Genomic DNA, 19852 nt, shown 5'->3' on the forward strand with positions numbered 1-19852 from the left:
TGGATAAAAACAAATTCTCTAAACAAGTTGGAAGAACTAGAAAATCATTCCAGACGCTCTAATTTGTGGTTGGTCGGGGTCCCAGAAGGTTGTGAGGGGCCACAAATGCTCCAGTGGGTTGAGTCATTTATTAAAGCTAATGTGCTGCCTGAGTTTATCTCAGATCTTACCATCACAAGAGCACATAGGGTCCCAGCTCAGCCATTTCTGAACTCAAAGTTACCCAGAACAATCCTTGTTAACTTTGCAGACTTTCGGGTCAAAGAACAGATATTTACCCAGGCTATTCAAAAGAAGCAAATTTCAACTTGTGAAGTCCCTAGCTGTCGCATCTTCTCCGATATGTCTGCAGTAGCGGCTCGCCGCCAGAAAGAATTTGTCAAACTTCTCTATCTGTTCAAGGCGCTGGGGGCTCAGGCATCCATAGCCCAGCAATATAAGCTACATGTTCTGGTGCAATAGAAATTCCATATGCTTGCAAACCTTGATGAAGCCCAGGAGCTCCTTCAGAAAATCACTGTGGGAAAATAGTGAATTAAGACTGGCTGTAATGGTTTTCTCTTCTTTCCCTTCTTTTCTTTTTTAAAATTCCTTTCTCCCGCTCTCTCTCCCTTTAAGGGAGAGGAGGAAGGAGGGAAGGGGAGAGAAGGGAGGAGAAAGGGGGAAGGGGAGGAGGAGGGGAGAGAGGGAAGAGGAAGGAGAAGAGAAAGGAAAGGAAAGGAAAAAAAAAGAATGTTTCATTCTTCGTCAAGACTAAGGGGTGGTCTAGGTCACTAAGGGATGTAATTACATGGCACCCAGTTTGGGGGGTAGTCAATGGGGGATGTCAGGGGGTATAGTAGGCTATTTCCCAACTGCCAGGGTTCGGAGGGAGGGTGGAAAGGTAGTGGGGCTGGAGGAAGGGGTAAGCAAAGGAAAAAATGAACAGGAAAAGAGTGAAGTACACAGGATATGCTCTCAGGCAAGCAGAAAATCACAGAGACCAGTTTTGAGGGGGGACGATGGCAAAGAAAGCGTTAAAATAGCACATAAAAATGTAAGAGTAGGTAAAGCTGAGGGAGGCCTTCCAAGATGGATTCAAGGATGCAGAATATAACAATTATTACGTGTAACGTTAATGGATTGTTGAACCCACGTAAAAGTTTTGCTTTTTTAAATTGGCTAACTTCCCTGTCTCCTGAAATTATATTTTTACAAGAAACCCCTACAATATCTCTTCCTAAGAAATATGCATAGGTGTGTTTTTCATCTGCTAATCTAGCGTTCAGAGGGGTAGGGATCTTAGTATCTAACACACTGGACTGGCAGGTTAAGGAGGTTCGGTGAAATGGAAAAGGTAGATGGTTATGGGTAAACATAGGCTCGAGGAATCAGTGCTGAATTTGGTTAATTATTACGGCCCTATAGAGGACGAAAGTAAAGCACTTGAGCAAATTTATCAATTAGCAGTAAGGATGGAAGGTATACAGATTCTATGTGGTGATTTTAATTTTATTCAGAATCTGATACTCGACACATCAAATAAGGCAAATCCACAGTTAAAGCCTAAAACCGCAAAATTAATAAGCAGTTTGTCAAAAGATTTCACCTTAATAGACCCTTGGAGACTGGGGCATCCTGGCTTCTTGCAATTCACCTGCTACTCTGCAACATATAGAACTGCATCCCGATTGGATTTTGTTTTAGTGGATAAGCTGTTTGCCAATGGTCCGGCTGAAATACTGGCCATCTCATTTTCTGATCACTCTGTAGTTTCGTTTACATTAAGGTTAGGAATCACCCCGAAAAAGAAATCAAGATGGCAGTTTACCAAATCTCTACTACAAGATACTACTTGGGTGACAGAAACTAGGATGTTAATCAAGGAATTTATCCAGTTTAATGTAAATACTGCCCCAATGTTTATGGTTTGGGAGGCATTTAAAGCTACAATGTGTGCCAGCGCTCGGGAAAGAAGCATTGGTAGACCTGGGGAAAATCTTAGTGGACCTCCCAATGGGCACCTTGATCTTGGGGGGTGGACTTCAACATGATAATGGACGACCAAAAAGATAGGCACTCACAACGAACCGAGTCACGTCCCCATACACACATGGCAGAGTTTACGAAGGCCATGGGCCTTACAGTTATAGGTGATCTCTCCAGCCAGACGGGACCCACTACACTTACTATTCTAACGCTCACAAGAGTATGTCCCGCACTGACTACTTCCTGACACAGACCGCAGACATCGGGTACTTCCGCAATCCCCATGCTCTACCGAGTGGTATTTCGGATCACTCCCCAGTGTGGGTCGAACTTACATACTTTTCTCACCGCCCACCATAATCCGTGGCTGCTCAAAATCCAGGACATAAGAGCGAACATACTTACAGAGACTATTAATTACTTTAAAGACAATGTCGGATCAGTAGACTCAGCACATACCATATGGGAGGCATTTAAAGTGGCGGTGAAGGGACAAGCATTTGTGTTAATAGTGGGCTATAGTAGAAAGCAAAATCAACAGATTTCGCAGTTGGAATGCAAACTCCAACAGCTGGAAGAAGAGAGCATTAGCTCTCCCACAGATATAGCTATACACCGACTCACGCTTAAACAGCTAGAATATAGGACCTTAGTGAAGGAACATATGAGGGCCAAACTTCTGCATAACCTACACAAGCTTTATGAAATGGGAACCGGGCTGGGAAGCTGCTAGCCTGGTTGGAAAGGAGAAAGCAGGGGGAGAGGTGGGTGCCCAGGCTGATTCTTCATGATACACAGCAGATCACAAACCCGCTAGATATAGCAAATGCATTTGCTGACAGCTTAGAAACAATATAGACTCCTTCAACCACTTATACGGCAGAAGACTCCCGACAACTCCTAGTCGATATGCATTTTCCCACACTTTCATAGGAAGACAGAGATTTTTTAGATGAAGAGCTTACAGATGATGAAATCAGGAAAGCCATCAATACTATCCAGTCAGGGAAGGCGATGTGTCCAAATGGGATGCCAATAGAATTTCTGAAAATGGTTGCCTCCCACGCTGCACCTCACCTGCGAGCTATGTATGACGAAAGCTATGAGAAAGGGGTCCTTCCAGAGGACCAAAGGCTTGCCTTGATAGTAGTCATCCATAAGCCGGGGAAACCCGCCGCGGACTGCGGCTCATACAGGCCAATTTCCTTAATAAACATCGAGGCGAAAATCCTGGCAAAATTGCTGGCATTCCGTTTGGTCTTGGTGATTCCATCTCTGGTACACTCTGACCAATCGGGCTTTATGCCCGGACGGAACACGGCGTTAAATATTCGTCGCCTACATAATGTCCTGGCATGACGACAATACACTGTGGAAGATGCTGTGGTGCTCTCCCTAGATGCAGCAATGGCGTTTGACTCTATAGAGTGGCCGTATCTGTTTGAAGTCCTGAAATGCCTGGGCTTTGGCCCGAAATCTTTGGGCTGGGTAAAACTGCTGTACACAGATCTGCGGGGTCAGGTACGGGTTAATAACCACACGTCAAGAGTATTCTAGCTCCAGAGAGGCACCAGGCAGGGCTGCCCACTGTCCCCCCTAATTTTCTCCCTGATGCTAGAACCACTGGCATCCTGGGTGAGAAGGGATGTAATGGTGAGAGGGTTGCAATGGGCGGAAGGGCATGATGACCGAATATCGCTATATGCCGATGATATCCTGTTGTATCTCGCATCCCTATTTCCAGGAATTTTGGGAAATACTCTGGGTATGCGATCAACTGGAGTAAGTCGGTACTATTTATCATCCAGGGTCCTAACCCCCTCGGCTCACCCCGGTCTGCACAGTAGAGTTGACAAATGCAAAAACAACAGTTGATGGACAGAATGCAGAACAATTTATTTATTTATTTATTTATTTATTTCGCGATTTTTATTGCGCAAACAAATACCCGAAGGTGTCTCGGCACATGTGACAAAAACGAGAGACCAAACCGCAGGATTACTGATTGAACAGCCATGTCTTTAAGAGCCCACGAAAGCTTATCAAATTGGGGGCAGTTTTTATGGTGAGTGGCAAAAGGTTCCAGAGTTTAGGTGTGGCAACCCCCGAAACCCCGAAACCGAAACCCCGAAACCGGTCCTAGGATGCTTGTTTCCTGTCCAGGGAGGACCTGGCTTGGCAGTTCGGGCTGAACTGTTCCCATGAGGCACAGGGTCAAGACTGATTTGCATATGGCCAGGTCTAAACTGGGGTGGCATGGTGAGCAAAAGAATGATGGATTTAACCCAGATCTCTTGACTGGGGGTGAATGTTTTGATTTGTTCTGCATTCGTCCATCAATTGTGTGTCTTTTGCACAGTTGAGGTAGCACATCACGGATTTCGATATCTTGGGATTTTTGTAACCCCGGATCCCCAACTCTTTTATGATCGAAACCTGGCGGTACCCCTGGACAGGTTGCACAGTGATGTCAAACACTGGAGATCCCTGCCCCTATCGCTACTGGGCCGAGCGGCCCTGTTTAAGATGTTAGCCCTTCCACGCTTTCTATATGCCCTTCAAAATTGTCCAAATAAAGGTTCCAGATGCATATTTTTTAAACGTAGAAAGTGAGGTCAGAACGCTGCTGTGGAACGGAGGACCACCTCTTATTGCGTTGCGAAAACTGACTAAGGGATGGTACGATGGGGGGATCGCTCACCTGGATGTGAGACTCTACTACTGGGCCTCGCAGCTGGTGGTGGTTAACCACTGAATATAGCGTTCCCCGATAGATCCAGCTGATATGTTGGACAAGTATCAGATGGGCAGAGAGGGATATCTGGGAGCGTTGTATACAAAGGCCCGAAAGAGAAGATACATCGGCCCAACGGCCCATACGGTGGCGATATAGCATCAGGCGACTAATCGTCTTGGATGGTCGAATGTACTAACCCAAGCCACGCCACTATGGTTCACCCAAAAACTAGGACTGCTATGTAATCAGCCTGGGTTTGATAAGTGGGACGCCATTGGAATCTCCACGATAGGGGATCTGCTCAAAAAGGGCAAAATCCTTAAATTCCGGGACCTAAGGGAAAAATACAAATTAGCTCAGGGAGAGACTTTCCGATACCTACAGATCAGGCATGCCCTCACTACAGCACTCCCAGACATGAGCAAGATACCGGAGTCGTCCCCTTTTGAAGATAGGTTACTGGATGAACCAATGCTAACCAAAACCATATCGCTAACATATAAGAAATTGTGTAACAACCTGCCTGACCCGTTCCATAAACTTCGAGAAAAATGGCAGAGAGACCTAGCGCCCATTGAGGATGAGGATTAGCAAGCGGCACTGATATCCCCGCGGGAGGCGGCTATTACTCTCCGGTTCCGCTTGATCCAACTAAAAATCCTGCATAGATCTATCTCACTGGAGTTACACTTGCGAAAATAGGGTCGAGGCCAGACACGCTCTGTCTTCAAGGCTGCAATCAAGAAGCAACCTTTTTTCATACCATCTGGACCTGCCCGTGTATATGACCCATATGGGAAAAGGCCACGAGACACATTCAAGACACCCTAGGGAAGGCACTTACTCTTACACCACAACTTGGTCTCCTCAATATCTGGGATGTTACAAACCTTACAGACGTGGAACAACAGTTGACCACACTGGTGTACACTTTTGTGAAACACGAAATTGCCAGGAAATGAGGAGTGGCGGATAGGCCGTCTCTTAGATTATGGGTAAAGGAATTGGACAAGTATATGATTGCTGAGAAGAAGGTATATAAGTCTAGTGGGTGCCCCAAGAAAAGGGACAAGAAATGGGGCAAGTGGAATGACTTTCGGGGGGACCTGTGTATTTCTCCAACTGTCGAAATGGAACTGCAACAGAGATCGGCGCAATCATTGGAAGAAAACGGCTGACTTTTGGGTATATCTTGGAAAATTAAAGAGATTAGTAGATAACTATGCTGTAAAATGACTGACTACTGTGAGTCTCTTTGTTTTACTTTGATCTTATTGTATAAAACAATAAATAATATATTATTTACAAAAAAATAGCCGTTGGGACCAGCACAATGCACCTTGAATAGTCTGTGATTTTTGCTAAGATACCCGTACAATGCACTTTGAATAGGTTGTGATTTATATGCCAGGCTGTTGTAGCCACCCTATAGCTGTCAGTTTATCTTAGTATTCAATTACAATTTCTGCTGCTAGCCATATATGCACTTCAAATAGTTTGTACGCCAGCTTGATGTAGCTATTGTAGAGATTAGTTGCTAATTATACAGTTATAATTAGTAACAGACATATGTATTCGAGTTTCCAGGGAATCACTAGGAGTAAGTTTGACCACCAGCCATAGTTTAATACAGGCTACTGGGGAATATATAATATATTCTCCTCACTATTTTTATTGAGTACTTGTATAGCTGCTATTAACTCAGATCTATTAATGTATTTCCATGTAATCTAGTGTTGTTATTTATTGGATAACTTTTATTTGCGTCTCTTCTTATTTATTCTGTGATGCCATGTGTTGTGTCTCCTTTTTTTCTGTTCTAATAAAAAAAACAATAGTAAGGCCACCGCGAATGCTCTTCACCAAAGCAGCTCAACTATTTTATCTAAATAATTGATTCCATTCATATTGGTTAATTCAAGCCAAAAATTAGGTAAAAGTATGTTATTAGCAGAAGATTCCTGGAGGCGTTTCCTACGAGTGTGGACTGAAATCCAATCCACAACTGTTGCAGTAGAAAAAGATTTGTTGTACTTAGTAGCGATGGGTAGAGTGGAAGTAAAAATCTGACCCCTTCGCTTGGATCAAGGGCCAGCTTTTACTGCCAAAGTATTAGTGGGGACACTTAGAAGTAGGAGCACACCTTCAATTCTCCCATCCCGCCGAGTACTGTGGTACACAAATCAGCTACCCCTCCTATCACATGTTGACTGTGTATTTGCCTCTGACCCTTAATAGTACTCCACTGCCTTTCAGCTAGGTTTGCGTTATATAAATGCACATACATACCTACATATATCCCTTTAAACCCAATTCAAACTGAGAGGTACTGAGAGAAATGCATGCACTAACAACCCTTGACTGTAAGCTTCTTAAGGAATGGTGCACCCTGGCTAAGTAGGCTATATATTGCACAGAGAGCTTTAAATAATATACCAAGACCTGCACTGCTGAACCTTTTCTAATAAAGTATTATTTGTCATAAAAAATGTACACACCAGAACATCAGAGAGAAGAAAATTCTCAAGAACAATCTCAACTTTGTTTGTTATAGGGTTAGCAGCTACCTCAACGTTTGAGTGAAGTGCAAGCAGTTACTGCTCCAACTACTTCTGGTCCTATTGCAGGACACCCAACAGACTACCTATAAATTAAAAGAAGAAACCGGTGTTGATCAACTCAGTGAAGAAATACCATATGGTCCTTTACAGTTGGTCAGTGCTGCTATCAAATGCACTGCAAGCTGTGCCATAGTGGGAGTACCTTCCAGGTGAAACACTAACAGGTCCAAGTACAGATCAACAAGCGGTAAGCACTATGGTGGTTGAGAGTATTCAAGAATCCGATGTGACCTCTGTATTAACACCATCAGCACCACTATTCAAACCTGTCTTGGAAAACACAGAAGATGAATTTTATCAGACCACCAAAAACCCACCAGACTCTGTTTCAAAATTATCAGAATGTGAAACGTTCTTCACTGTTCGACCTAACGAAAGCAAGCAGCAAAGATATAGATTTTAAATGACTAAGTCAAAGTCAAAATACAATTAGCAAAATGGAAGGGGCATGTTTAATTGTGCAATGGAGACATATGTAGCCCCCCCTTCTGCCTAGATAACGTTAACAATCTTCACATTTGCAATTTGGTTAACAATACTGGTGTTTCTAATAAAAATGGTGCGTGGTGACTATTTGGTAGAGATTGACAAATTACGTCCACTTGCCATACAACTAGTCAGCCAAAGATAAATACACAGATCCACAAGAAGAGTGTCTACTGTCAGTTTAATACCTACCCCACTGCAAGATGGCGCCTAATGGGAAGGTTTGAACTACCAGATTCTGGAACCACTAGAGACTGTTAAAGTGCTCAACACGTTTTGCATCAACCCAGATGATATCATACCACAAGGACTTTTGGCTGTTGATTTGGATAAAGACAACATTAGAAACTGTACTTTTAGTTTTATTCTTCTTTGTATGATGGAGAGCTTCAGCTGAACACAAATAATTATAAGGATATGTACTGCTATACCAGGGATGTTGACTGGTTTCTACACATTTTTAATACAATAAGTATGTTTTTTTCACACCTGCAGTGGAAATACTGCCCTGTCCCGCCTTAGGGGAGTTACCTGAGTTTGTGGCCAAATTCCTCTATTTCAAAGCCTCTTCAAAGTATTGATGTGATCCTGATATCCATTTCCATAAAATAATGGCAAACTGACATAAGTCCTTTTTTCTAAACATACATTGATATATTCACCAGCGGTTTTGAATTGCTTTACTGAAATAGGTGTTTTTCAATTGGAATAAAACAATTCAGTTACAGAAATGGGCACTTTATTTACAGCATGTCAATGTGTTTTTGGTTTTGCCAATTTTAGGAAATTATTAATTCCAATAGTACAACAACAAAAGTATTTGTATTTTCCTGATTGGAAGTAGGAAAAAAGCTTAAGCATTTCTGAAATGAATGTTTAAATTCTAAGTCGCACTTTCCAGAGAACTATAGATTAATCTAAAGGAACATGCATTTGGAATTCACAGACATGGGTGTCCTCAAAGATTTGCAGGACCACTAGAGAACAAAGCAGATCCTAGGTATGAAAAGATTGATTCATACCAGCACATATAGCATTGGAAAACTATGTCAAAATGGTCTGCTTAACATGAATTTAGTTAAAAAAAACATGTTGAATAATTTAATGAGAATACGAATGTAAGTGTTTTTCATGAAGGGCCACAATAGAAAACCCAGTGCAAGTGAGAACTAATATTTCTAGCAGTAATGATGCTTATAAGAAGATCATCATATTCTGCATGGGAAGCAGCCAGGTGAATTAGAAGGACTGATAACAAAAACATGAAAAGTGTGCTTATAATAATAGATGGAGACCTAAAAATGCTGAAAGAAAGAATATATTCAGTTTCAGAATTTACATCATACACTTTTTAAATTGTAAAGGACAATGAGGAATGTTATAGAAAAGAGCACGATCAATACAGATGCTGAAATTTCATAGAGTGGCACAGAACCTCATCAATAACTCTGCAATATTTTACCCTTATGGTATGAATTAACATCAGAGTATGTTGAGTGAACAACGCTCCACATAACTTGGTCTCTGTGCAAGAAGGTCAACTGTACCCACATAATCCATATGAAAAACCAAGTATCAGATGGTTAGTTCATGGGTATTTTACTATACCTATGAATGTTTCATGATTTGAAGGCTGTTTATTACAAAAAGAAATGGGGTGGCATAATAGATTGGGGAATGCTATAAAACTCCAAGATCATATCATTGCAAGCCATCTTCTGCACAACTACCTGGCCGATTTCAAATGACAATGCTGCATGGAGATCTCTACGTTGCACATCAGAGATTGTGCACTCAACAACAGGGGAAGATGACTCCTGTCTCCTGATATTGCTAGACCTCTCAGCTTCCTTTGACACAGTCAGTCATTTCACCCTCATACACACATGGAGTCGCGAATGGGATTCGCCAGCAATCTCTTTCATTGGTTCTCATCGTACTTTCCAACTGACATCAGTTTGTTCACTTCCAGGTCGCAAAAAATCCAATCACCTGCGTGGACCTCCAGGTTCCATACAGTCTCCAGTAATCTTCAGCCTTTACATGGAACAACTTGGTGCTCTATTCACAGAAGACAGTATCAAGATTCACCGTCATGCAGATGATGCACAACTCTACTTGAAAGTCTCCTCTGCTTCAGACATCCAACACCTCAAACACTGCTTGCACATCATCCAGATCTGAGTTTTCAGAGCCTACCTGAAGCTCAACCCAACCAAGACAGAACTGTTATTTGCCAAGAACAGCAAACAAAAAACAGTACAAACCGGGCTCAATGACATTAGTTTACAAGGTTTCCAGCCATATCTTTCTCTGAATGGCAAATGACTTGGATTCACCCTGGACACCAACCTACTGCTCAAGGAAGAATGTGTCAAAAAAACAAAGACAGCCTCATATCAGCTCTCTCTTCTAAATAGTGTCAAACCGTTTCTTCAAGAAAGCCACTTTAGAACTACTGTTCAACCCCTCATATTCTCTCATTTGTATGGTGGTAATGACTTGCTCCATGGCCTCCCAAGCTCCACACTGGCACTCCTTACAGGTATTCTACACACCACAGCACATGTCATCCAGGGCCTGAAAAATTTGATCACATCATCTTTATCCTAATTGAACTTCATTGCCCCCCCTTGCCTGCCCCTACTATCTTCATAACGAGCTACATCCTTGACAGGCATCACAACCAACATCCCCGCTAATCTTGCAGACGAGTTCACCATTTCTGGTAGTTCTGGCACACCCACAGCCTGTAACCCATCACACTGCAGAGAAAGAAGTGTAAAAAAGAAAAAATAACAGAAAACTTTTCCACCTATGAACCCAGGATCTGGAAGAACATCCCCATATTCATCCGGACCACCCACTGCTCCAATTTAGAAAGACTCACCTCTTGAAAAGATCCTACATCACAATGCATTAACCATCCACAACCCAGCTTCCTCTTCCATTACTCATTGTTTTTGTCCTTGTCTTTGACCATGTACAGCACTCTGCTGCCTTTTTGCTTAGTTTGATCTATAGAATTTCCATATGCATACATACACATAAAATACCATCTATTACTCTCTACATTATCTACTAAAGGAACAGCGTTTCTAAGTACTGCTGTGTGTGCACGAATCCATTAGACACATCTTAATAAATAAATAAATCACATTACGCAGTGAAGGAAATGTTATACTTTTAAATGATACCTACACAGGAACAAGCATTTTGGAAGATTTCATATTGATAAAAAATGGTTCACACCTAGTCCAATTTTCAGAATCAGGCTGTTCCTTAAATGATGTCTTCATCCATAAAATAATATAATTAAGACCAATAGAATAGCAGCTTAGCTATTTAAAGGACAAGGCACTTTCGCTCAATGTCACACCTACATTGTATCTTTAGTTCTGGTTTTATACAATAGCTAGGTGATCACCATGTTTGTTAATAGATTTACAGGTTTGACAATCGACTTCGAAGTTTTAATCGCTCTGGTAGGGATTAGTAACCAAATAAGTACATAAGGTATAAAGGCACTTTGGACACATCAGAAGTCAAACAAAAGGATGCACCTTTATGAATGCTTTGTTAAAGGACTGATTTACTGTGAGTTAGGTCCAGTTAGAACAACACTCTTTACAATGACTGTTAACTAGGATACCCTTGCTCCTTTTACATGAAACAACTTTAGACTTTTATATATTGATTTTAAGCCTTACACGGAGGGTGCATTAGGATATAAATACGGTTGAAGTTCACAATCTATCGTCCTAAGTGTTATGCTTATATATTTATAAGACACCTGGACAGGTCTATTTACCTCATAATTAATTATTACTTACTGTGAAGTTATGTTATTAGTCTTATTTGTGAATTTTACTGGTGAATTCTTTGATTTTATGTCATAATTGTTAAAGGTTTTAATTAACTAAACAATAAATGTATACATACATACAGCTACAAAATCACCATGAGTGACAGAATTGTGTCTAGGAATTATTTCCACTACCACAAGAGGAAACTATGTTACTTTTGTGGGGCAATACTAACAAGCTGTTCTATGCAAACCCTGACAAACTAACATGCATACTTTCATTAATATTAAGACAGGGCATACCAAGGAGATGATCAACTAATTATAGTAGTGGAAAATGCAACACAGATAACACAAATGTTACAGTCGACTTATCCAAATGCATTTAATGGACTTCAGAAACAATTCTACATTCTTCAAACATAACAGGACAATCCTCACATTTAAAAGCAGCCAGTAAGGGATTTTTGTGCATTCAAATACTTGCAGGCTGAGCAGGGCACAAGTCCTAAAAAGAAGTAGGGGGACTGACCAAGTCAGTCAGTATGCAAGTGACATAATTACGCGTGCTATCAAAATCACATGACTTCACAACGTGTGACATTTCACGTGGCATCACAGGAAGTGACCTCACTGGAAGTGATGCTCTGATATGTGTATGTTACAGCATATGCCAACTGAAAATGCAATGAAATATGTTTTCAAAAAACAATTTATCCTACAAAGTATATCATGTAACATGCAGATCACAGATTTTGCATGGAGTGGACTGAGTACTGGCACTCAAAATGCTCAAGGGATCATTTCCATTTAGAACTGATGTTCTTAAAAGAAGTGCACCAGTATTAGAATTTGGTCATCGATGGTTCACTGAAGAATAACATCAACACGAATTCACCACTGGTAAGAAGCATACTACATCATGCAATTTACAAGACCATTGAACATTTTCATTGTTAGGAGCCCTATCCTTGGACACCTTTAATACTGTCAACCATGACAATATTTGCAAACTGCATGTGTTTTTCATAATTCTATGTACAACCGTATATTAACATGATCAGCTTTCTTGCGTCTGAGTGCTTTGGAGTGTGTGATGGAGATGTAAGGCCTGTAAACCAAGGCTTTCTCATTTCTAAAAAGAGCCATTCTGTTTGAGCACTCTTCCAAAATATGTACACGAGTGTAACCTTTTTAAGGCTCATGATAGCCAGCCAGGGAAGGGATTTTTTGATTTATGAAGCTGTGTGGGTAGACAGAGATATTATCTTGTAAGTTACGCTTTGCGAGAAGGAGAGGAGAGATTGTAGCAGTAGGCTTCTGTGTAATTCTTATAAACTTAACAGATGTATAGTTCACTGTCCTGTGTAGCAAAACAGAAGCCAAGTGCAAGCTAACTCATCCTTGCTTCATAAAGCACCATATAAAAAAGCTATATACAATACTAGTATTAGAGGACGAGTTACACACATGGACTAGTGGCGGGAGGGATGCTGAAAAATGGGGTGCCGACTTCTAGGCTGATGCATTGCCATTAAAAAGCATGCAGAGGGGTAACTAAACGAATATAACTACACTGCTGCTAATCAGCTAGTTGTAATTTATGAATACATTCGACTAATTGATAAGGGATGTGTGATGAAATATGATGGGACCATAGCTAACCTTTGCCCTTTTGTATATGTTAATAGCTGAGTTTTTTTTATAATGTTTACAATCTTTCTTACTCATATTGCGTGCAGAAGAATAAAGTATATAAGCATACAATATAACATAATAATACTTGTGTGTGTGTTGACTTCAAGGATCAGGTGCCATATCACCTTCAGCTAAAAGATTGTCTTCCAAGTTTTGCCTTACTTCTAATAATCTCAACCTAGTGGAAGTGACGTCAGACACCTACCAGTTTTTTTTCTTTGGAAAGGCTGCAGTTTTCTTTGGGGGCTTAGGATATCTATTGGATGCGACATCAATGATACAGGGTAACATAATGTTGGAATTAAAAAGAATAGGAAAGGAAGCATCACCTGAGACAAATAAGACACACCTGACAAACACTACTGCAAACACATAAATACAGCCTCACACCCTGAGCACTGCCTACTTCCCCTTAAACTGCGAGATGTTGTAGACGCAAGACATTAGCAAGACTTGTGCTGTGTTTCATAATGTGTGTGTGTGTGTGTGTGTTCAGTATGTTATGATGTGTGTGTAGTGTTACATGTGAGATGACACATGTTTCCCATTAACATATTTGTCAGTTTCTATGTGCTTCTGTCATGCTTATAAATTTATAGTGTGATGTTTATTGCTCTCAGCAAAATAAAACATTTTAGACCATCTTACATGGATTTTTATTTTTATTTTAGATATTTTAGTTTTATCTGTTACATTTTTACTTTGTGATTTGTATGAGTGTCTGCAATATCTAACATTGTGTGTTTTTTAGCTAACGTAGTTTTTCATGTTTTTGTATATTACGTTTACATTTGGATCTTTACATGTGTCTCTGTACGGTCTAAAGTCACATGAATGAATTCATTTTGTTTTTAAGATTTTTTATTTTACATTGTGATTTGTATAGGTGTGTGCTATGTCTAAGGTTAGATAACCATTTTTTCCGTTTTTTTAGATGAGGGTGATGGTCATTTTTTGCTGATGGTGTTATTCTCTGCTTCCATTGGTTTCTATGTGCTTCCCTTGCAGTACCTGAGAGTGCCTATGTTTGGTGTGCGGCTTACTCCAATGCTTGGCTGGAGTAGATTTGAGCCTGTTTGACATGTAGTAGTATTGTAGTGTATGTAGGTGTAACCTTCGTAAACCGCAATTGACTTACCCTTTTTAGTTGTTTTTTTGTATTGCATATTATCCCTGTGTCCTTCTTTAATTTCCCCTATCCACCTCCCACGTTGTAGTAGATATTTCCCATTTTTCAGTGACTCTCCCTTGCCACTCCCAGATGCCTAAAACATCGACCTATGTGTCCATAGCTCTCCTCACTTCTAGTAGAGAACGGCATACATGGGAGGCTGGATAGGAGTATGCATACACCTACTCCAGCTCCTATATGAATTGCACTTATGAGCACACGAAGTAGTACTCTGGCAGTACTACTATACATACTCATACATTTATTTTCCAACTCATGCCCTGCCTATGCGGGAAGTTACAAAATTCCCCTTAAACATCTAGCACATTTGACAAATGTTACTGTCCCAATGTACTTTAACATGCCATATTCACCACAAATGTTCACAAATCTTGAGGTTGTCAAAGTTTTTCATATGGACCATTTTACACAGAAACAGGTAGTAGGATGTCAATCGTCAATCTGTAAATCATACTCCTCAAATATAAATCCCAATTTCAAAGATTCACATTTCACATTGTGTGAGGTTTCCAAATGTCTAATTCCAATATCCTTTTCAATCTACATTTTCATCAATGAAATAAAGTATTATCTTTTCTTCGCTCACAATTCCTCGCATGTTGGATTCTATCGGGACACGTTAATACTTCATTTTTAAAAGGCAAATGAAACCATCTCATCTGTTGGAAAAGGAAATGGTAAAAGCGGGTTCAAAGTGCTCCCACAAGGATTACCCCACCTTTGATCTTCACCTTACATCATCACTAATCTCAAAAGATCCATGTTCACGGTGTAGAGAGATCTTCATACTTGATGAGAAATTATTTATAATGTTGTGTATTAAATGGCCACACATTGTTTTAGCCTCAAGAGGAAGAAGATGGACAGATCCAGAAGAGCTGCCTGATGACAATACTTTTGTAGAAGACATTACCCTGATAATCCTCCTTCCACTATTGCCACCCCAGAAACCAGGTTTCATGACTTATTTCCTCCATATCATCATCCTTCCATGTTTACACCCCTGTCACAGAAAAACAGTCTCGCTGACCCCGTCACCAATTCAAGCCATCGGAGCGACTCCTTCTAGTCATGGATGGCGTATGGTGGGTTTCATGATAAGTGAGGAGTAGCTGTAGCCTCAACTTTGCAAGGAGCTTCCAGAGCGTACGCTCAGAGCAGTGTTGGTTGAATGAGAGGAGGTGTGGCATGGGAGGGTGGCCAACCAGGACAGAGGTGAACCAACCATTTTGTTTCCACCTATGTTCCACTTCATTATTCTAAGCAGTAATGTATCATTCTTGCACACAAGGGCTCATTATTTCTAGGCCTGGGCAAAAATTTCGTTCCGTTCGCGGAAATTGCGATAATTTGACATTTTCGCGTTCCGCGGAGAGCGCGAAAATGTCAACATTTCCGCTTTCCGCAGCTTGGCGATAATTTGTTTCTTGCTCGCGCTGTAAAATAATACATTCTCGCGTGCGCGCGATCGCCTTACCTGAATCCCTGCGTTCGCCGACAAGTTTTCTTGATCCGGTCGCGTTCTCCATGAGATGTTGGATTGTTTTTAGCCATTTGCGCTGTCTCGCGACAGTTCGCGCCCGCAGTGACGTCATGCGTCGCGCGATCACGTCTTTCTTCTCGCGATCATGCACCGCGAGACAACTCAAAACAAGATGGCCGCGCCCGCGAGCAACCACATGGGTAAGTTGGCGACCGGCAACCATGCAGAGAATCTCGCGAACATGCGGTGAAAAAAATTCCGCATCTTCGCGATATTTCCCCTTGTTTGCGATAATTTTAAACATTTTCGTGATAATTTGCGAAAGTGGATTTCGCAAATTCCGCCCACCCCTAATTATTTCATATAACGTGTTTCTAGAAATATGTCCTGTCCATAGTGTAACTTTTTCCCCTGCACACTGGCACCATCAGAAAAGAATAAAGGAAAACCAAGTCAACTAAAAAGTACATTTATTAAAAAGAAGAGTATAGTAGACTCAGAGCCGGAAACCAAAATAAATCCTCTCTTTTATTCACAGCGGGTAAAATATCAGAACCTAAAAAAATGTCACGTGGTGCTCAGGAATATTTGAATGCCTATTTTTTCTGGTTGGAAATCAACCTGTAGATATGAAGAGACACATCATTAGAGATTTTTAAAAGTCTTTGGTCATGAGATTTCTTTAGACCAGAGGTTCTAAACCTGTGGGCCAAGGACCCCTCAGGGTCTGCAAGGTCAACTCAGGGGGTTCAAAGCTGTTCATAAAAATAAACATTATTAAATTAATAAATTGATATTAATAAAGTATTTACTCATAAAGAAGCAACATTGAAAATGTTAAACAAAAATCTATATTTGATTGTGAATTACACAAAATATTGCAATAGTGTGTATTATTTTGAGGTTCAAATCATAGAAAACTACTTAGGCCAGGGGTCTCTGGCATCCAATAATGTCTTAGTGAGGGCGCCTGGATTCTAGTAATGATCAGTGGGTGTCCATTGAAGTCAGAAAGTTAAGACCCACTTTCTTTAGGCAATAGCAGTATTGTCCAATCTGATCCCTCCACGCTCACTCTATGTACACAATATAAACTGCGTCTAGTCATAACTGTGATGTGACCTGCTGCTTTGCCACACCCCTTCTCCTGTAACCTACGGCAGTGACACTTAATACCCAGTCCTCGCCAGGGTTCATCTGCTATATAAATACCCCAAAAACTATAACAAATTAGAAATTGGCGATGTTGTCATTGGAGAAAGATATGCGACGACTGTTCATGGGTGCGGGGTATGGCCATCCTTGCTACTTTCTAATGCTTCTTGTTTTTTTACTTTTTATTTTTTTAACATATAAATAGAGACAGAAGCATCAAGTTTCCCAATCTGTGTGTTTTTGAAGAGGCCCTCACTACAGGTCATGCGGGACGGTATCTCCAGAGGTCACTATGCACAATTCCACGTTTTTCTGGGTTCAAGAATGCACCAATGACACCCAATCCTCTACTGTGTACATTGCCATCTGCCAACTGCTTACAACAAACATGCGGTAAAGGACAGGGAATCAAGGAACCGCATGCCCAGTGATTCTAGGATCCACATATTTCCCTCATTTCTGGGCCAGGTAACTTGTGATGGCCAGTAACTGGGATAGAAAAAAGACTCTGAATTAGTAACTTCAGCCTCAGTATCTACCCCTCCAGTCACCGGCCATCTCGAAATGTGGACATCATGGTTTCTCCTTGCTGACAACCACAAGTGCAAGGCCAATGGCTGTGCAAATTGATACTATGGGGAGTTACTAGAAAGGTGAGATTTCTTAAGGAAGCTTAAATCGGAGCAGGTGCCTAGATAGGTGTGATTGTATATGGCCACCTAGTCTACTAAAAGTTTACAGATTTAAAAGGGCGAGTAGACATTTATCGCCTAAAATAATGTGACAATATACCAGTTGCAAATTGATTTTTTCACTCACCAAAATATAAAAATAGATAAATACCAACAGGTCGAGAAATATATTAGTAATAATAAAACAGTGCAAAGATGAGTATGATAACTGATTGTGCTGTATCTTCCCCACATACTATCCACACTAGAATGAGGATATGCTTAATTTAAATGCATTTAATTTGGATGCCAGCTGTGTACATCCAGAAGTTGTGCTGACATCATTAGAACAAATGTAACCACTCCATCAAAAATACATGGTAGAGTGTGATTTACATAATCTGACAGCAAACGCTCAAATGTCCCATCTAACATCAACCAAAGTAACTCCTACTTCCACAAATAGCACCTGTTGTAGCACAACAGACCTGCCCAGAACTTCTCCGGCCATCGAGCAAATCAGGAAGAAGCTGAAGCCACATCTCTTCAATAGTTGCCCCATCCTGGAAGAGGTCAGAACCTACAGTACCGGTGACCAGCCTCGTTGTAAACAATCTTGAGTCATCCCCTGGGCTTTCCCCCGCTGTTCAGTGTGGTTCAGCGCCACAGTGCTGCTGAGCTGGCGCTGTAGATCCACACATGCACCTTAAGAACCTACCTTGCAAGCGATCATCAGACCTCATGGTGGCTGTGGGTGTGACGTCCACACCTCCGTTCGTGGTGGCCATGAATGCAGCCTTGTGTGCCCTCTGATGCAAGGCTGCTGTTGTCACCGCTCACTGTGCAAACTGAAATGCATCCGCAGTGACAGGAGTGCACACTTGCTGGTCACTTCACGTCTTGTCTGAAGCAGTGCAGCTTCCTCTTCGCTCCCCTCTTTGTAAATGTCTTGGCGAGTTTGGGTCCTGCAGTCTTAAGACACAAGCTAGGTGAGGGGGCGGAGATGCAGGGGAAACCACAGCTGCGCGAGCCTGGCAGAGAGCACTTCCTACAATCTGCTTGGCCTCGGAGAGCAGTGTGTGTGTGTTGCATTAACCCTTGCAGGGCCAAGGTGTGAAATCATGGTCAGACCACTCTTCCTGTTTATCAATAAATCACTCAGTCTATATTGTAACTTCTTTAGGTACTTTGGACCTCAGGTAGAGGTTGGCGTTACCACGGCTCCTGCAAAAACGTGTTTTTCCTCCTGCCTTTCGGTTTCCCCATCTTATTGGCGGTGGGAGACGTGATGTGTTTTGACGGAAGAGCTGCCACCAGTTGGACCATCGGAAACACCGTTGCCGGCACTGGGTCGCCATCTGACAAGAAGACCCGCTGTGGAAGACCCGCTGTATTTACAACACGCCTTACAATGTCATCTCAGCCCTTTAATGTCAGGGCCAGTACAGGGCATCAAAAAACACACTGGGTCGCATTTATGAGAAATTGGTGTAGGGCAGCGCCACAAGTCTTCGTGCTGCGCTTTCCTATGCCAATGTGAAACGGCAGGAATGCACCATATTAATGAAATAAGGCACATCCCTCTCCCTTCCCCCTGTGCTGGTGCAAATTTGCTGCCTAGCCCCAACATAGGCTGCCTTGTACCATGGCACCATGGTGCAAGGGGGCCTCAGTTGCAGGCAGGATTGTTTTTGTGCAGGAAGGGGCCCCTTCCTGCAAAAAAACAACCCAGAGGCGTTTTCCTGTCTCTGTGTGTGCTGTAAAATGCAGCACACACGGAAAGAGGAAAAAATAGGAGAAGTAAAAATAAAAAATATTTCTCCTCCTTAAGCCTGCTCTGGAGAGGCGTAAGGTTTTGGCTCTGCCCCAGGGTTACATGATTAAGTATATCTGGGGCAGCATCAAAATCCATGGGTGCTGCATGGGAGAACCCACCACAGCGCCCAAGGAATGCCTCTTTGATGCAGAGTAAGGCAAGGCAGTGACTTGCGCTGCTTTGTCTTACTCCATATCTATAAGGCCACGCAAAGCCACGC

The 19852-nt window shown here is 41.7% G+C and overlaps 1 protein-coding gene across 1 annotated transcript in view; it reads right to left on the bottom strand.

Annotated features, from left to right (window-relative positions):
• The window catches only part of SCIMP (SLP adaptor and CSK interacting membrane protein), a 112633-nt gene extending 93871 nt beyond the window's left edge, over positions 1–18762 (bottom strand). Inside the window, exon 1 of the mRNA XM_085646923.1 lies at positions 18535–18762. Within this exon, the coding sequence (XP_085503049.1) occupies positions 18535–18604 (70 nt within the window). The 5' untranslated portion in view covers positions 18605–18762. The remainder of the gene's footprint in view (positions 1–18534) is intronic.
• Positions 18763–19852: the final 1090 nt, after the last annotated feature.

The sequence above is a fragment of the Triturus cristatus genome, chromosome 3_2 (genome assembly GCF_964204655.1).
Source record: "Triturus cristatus chromosome 3_2, aTriCri1.1, whole genome shotgun sequence".
In the NCBI taxonomy this organism is placed as follows: Eukaryota; Metazoa; Chordata; class Amphibia; order Caudata; family Salamandridae; genus Triturus; species Triturus cristatus.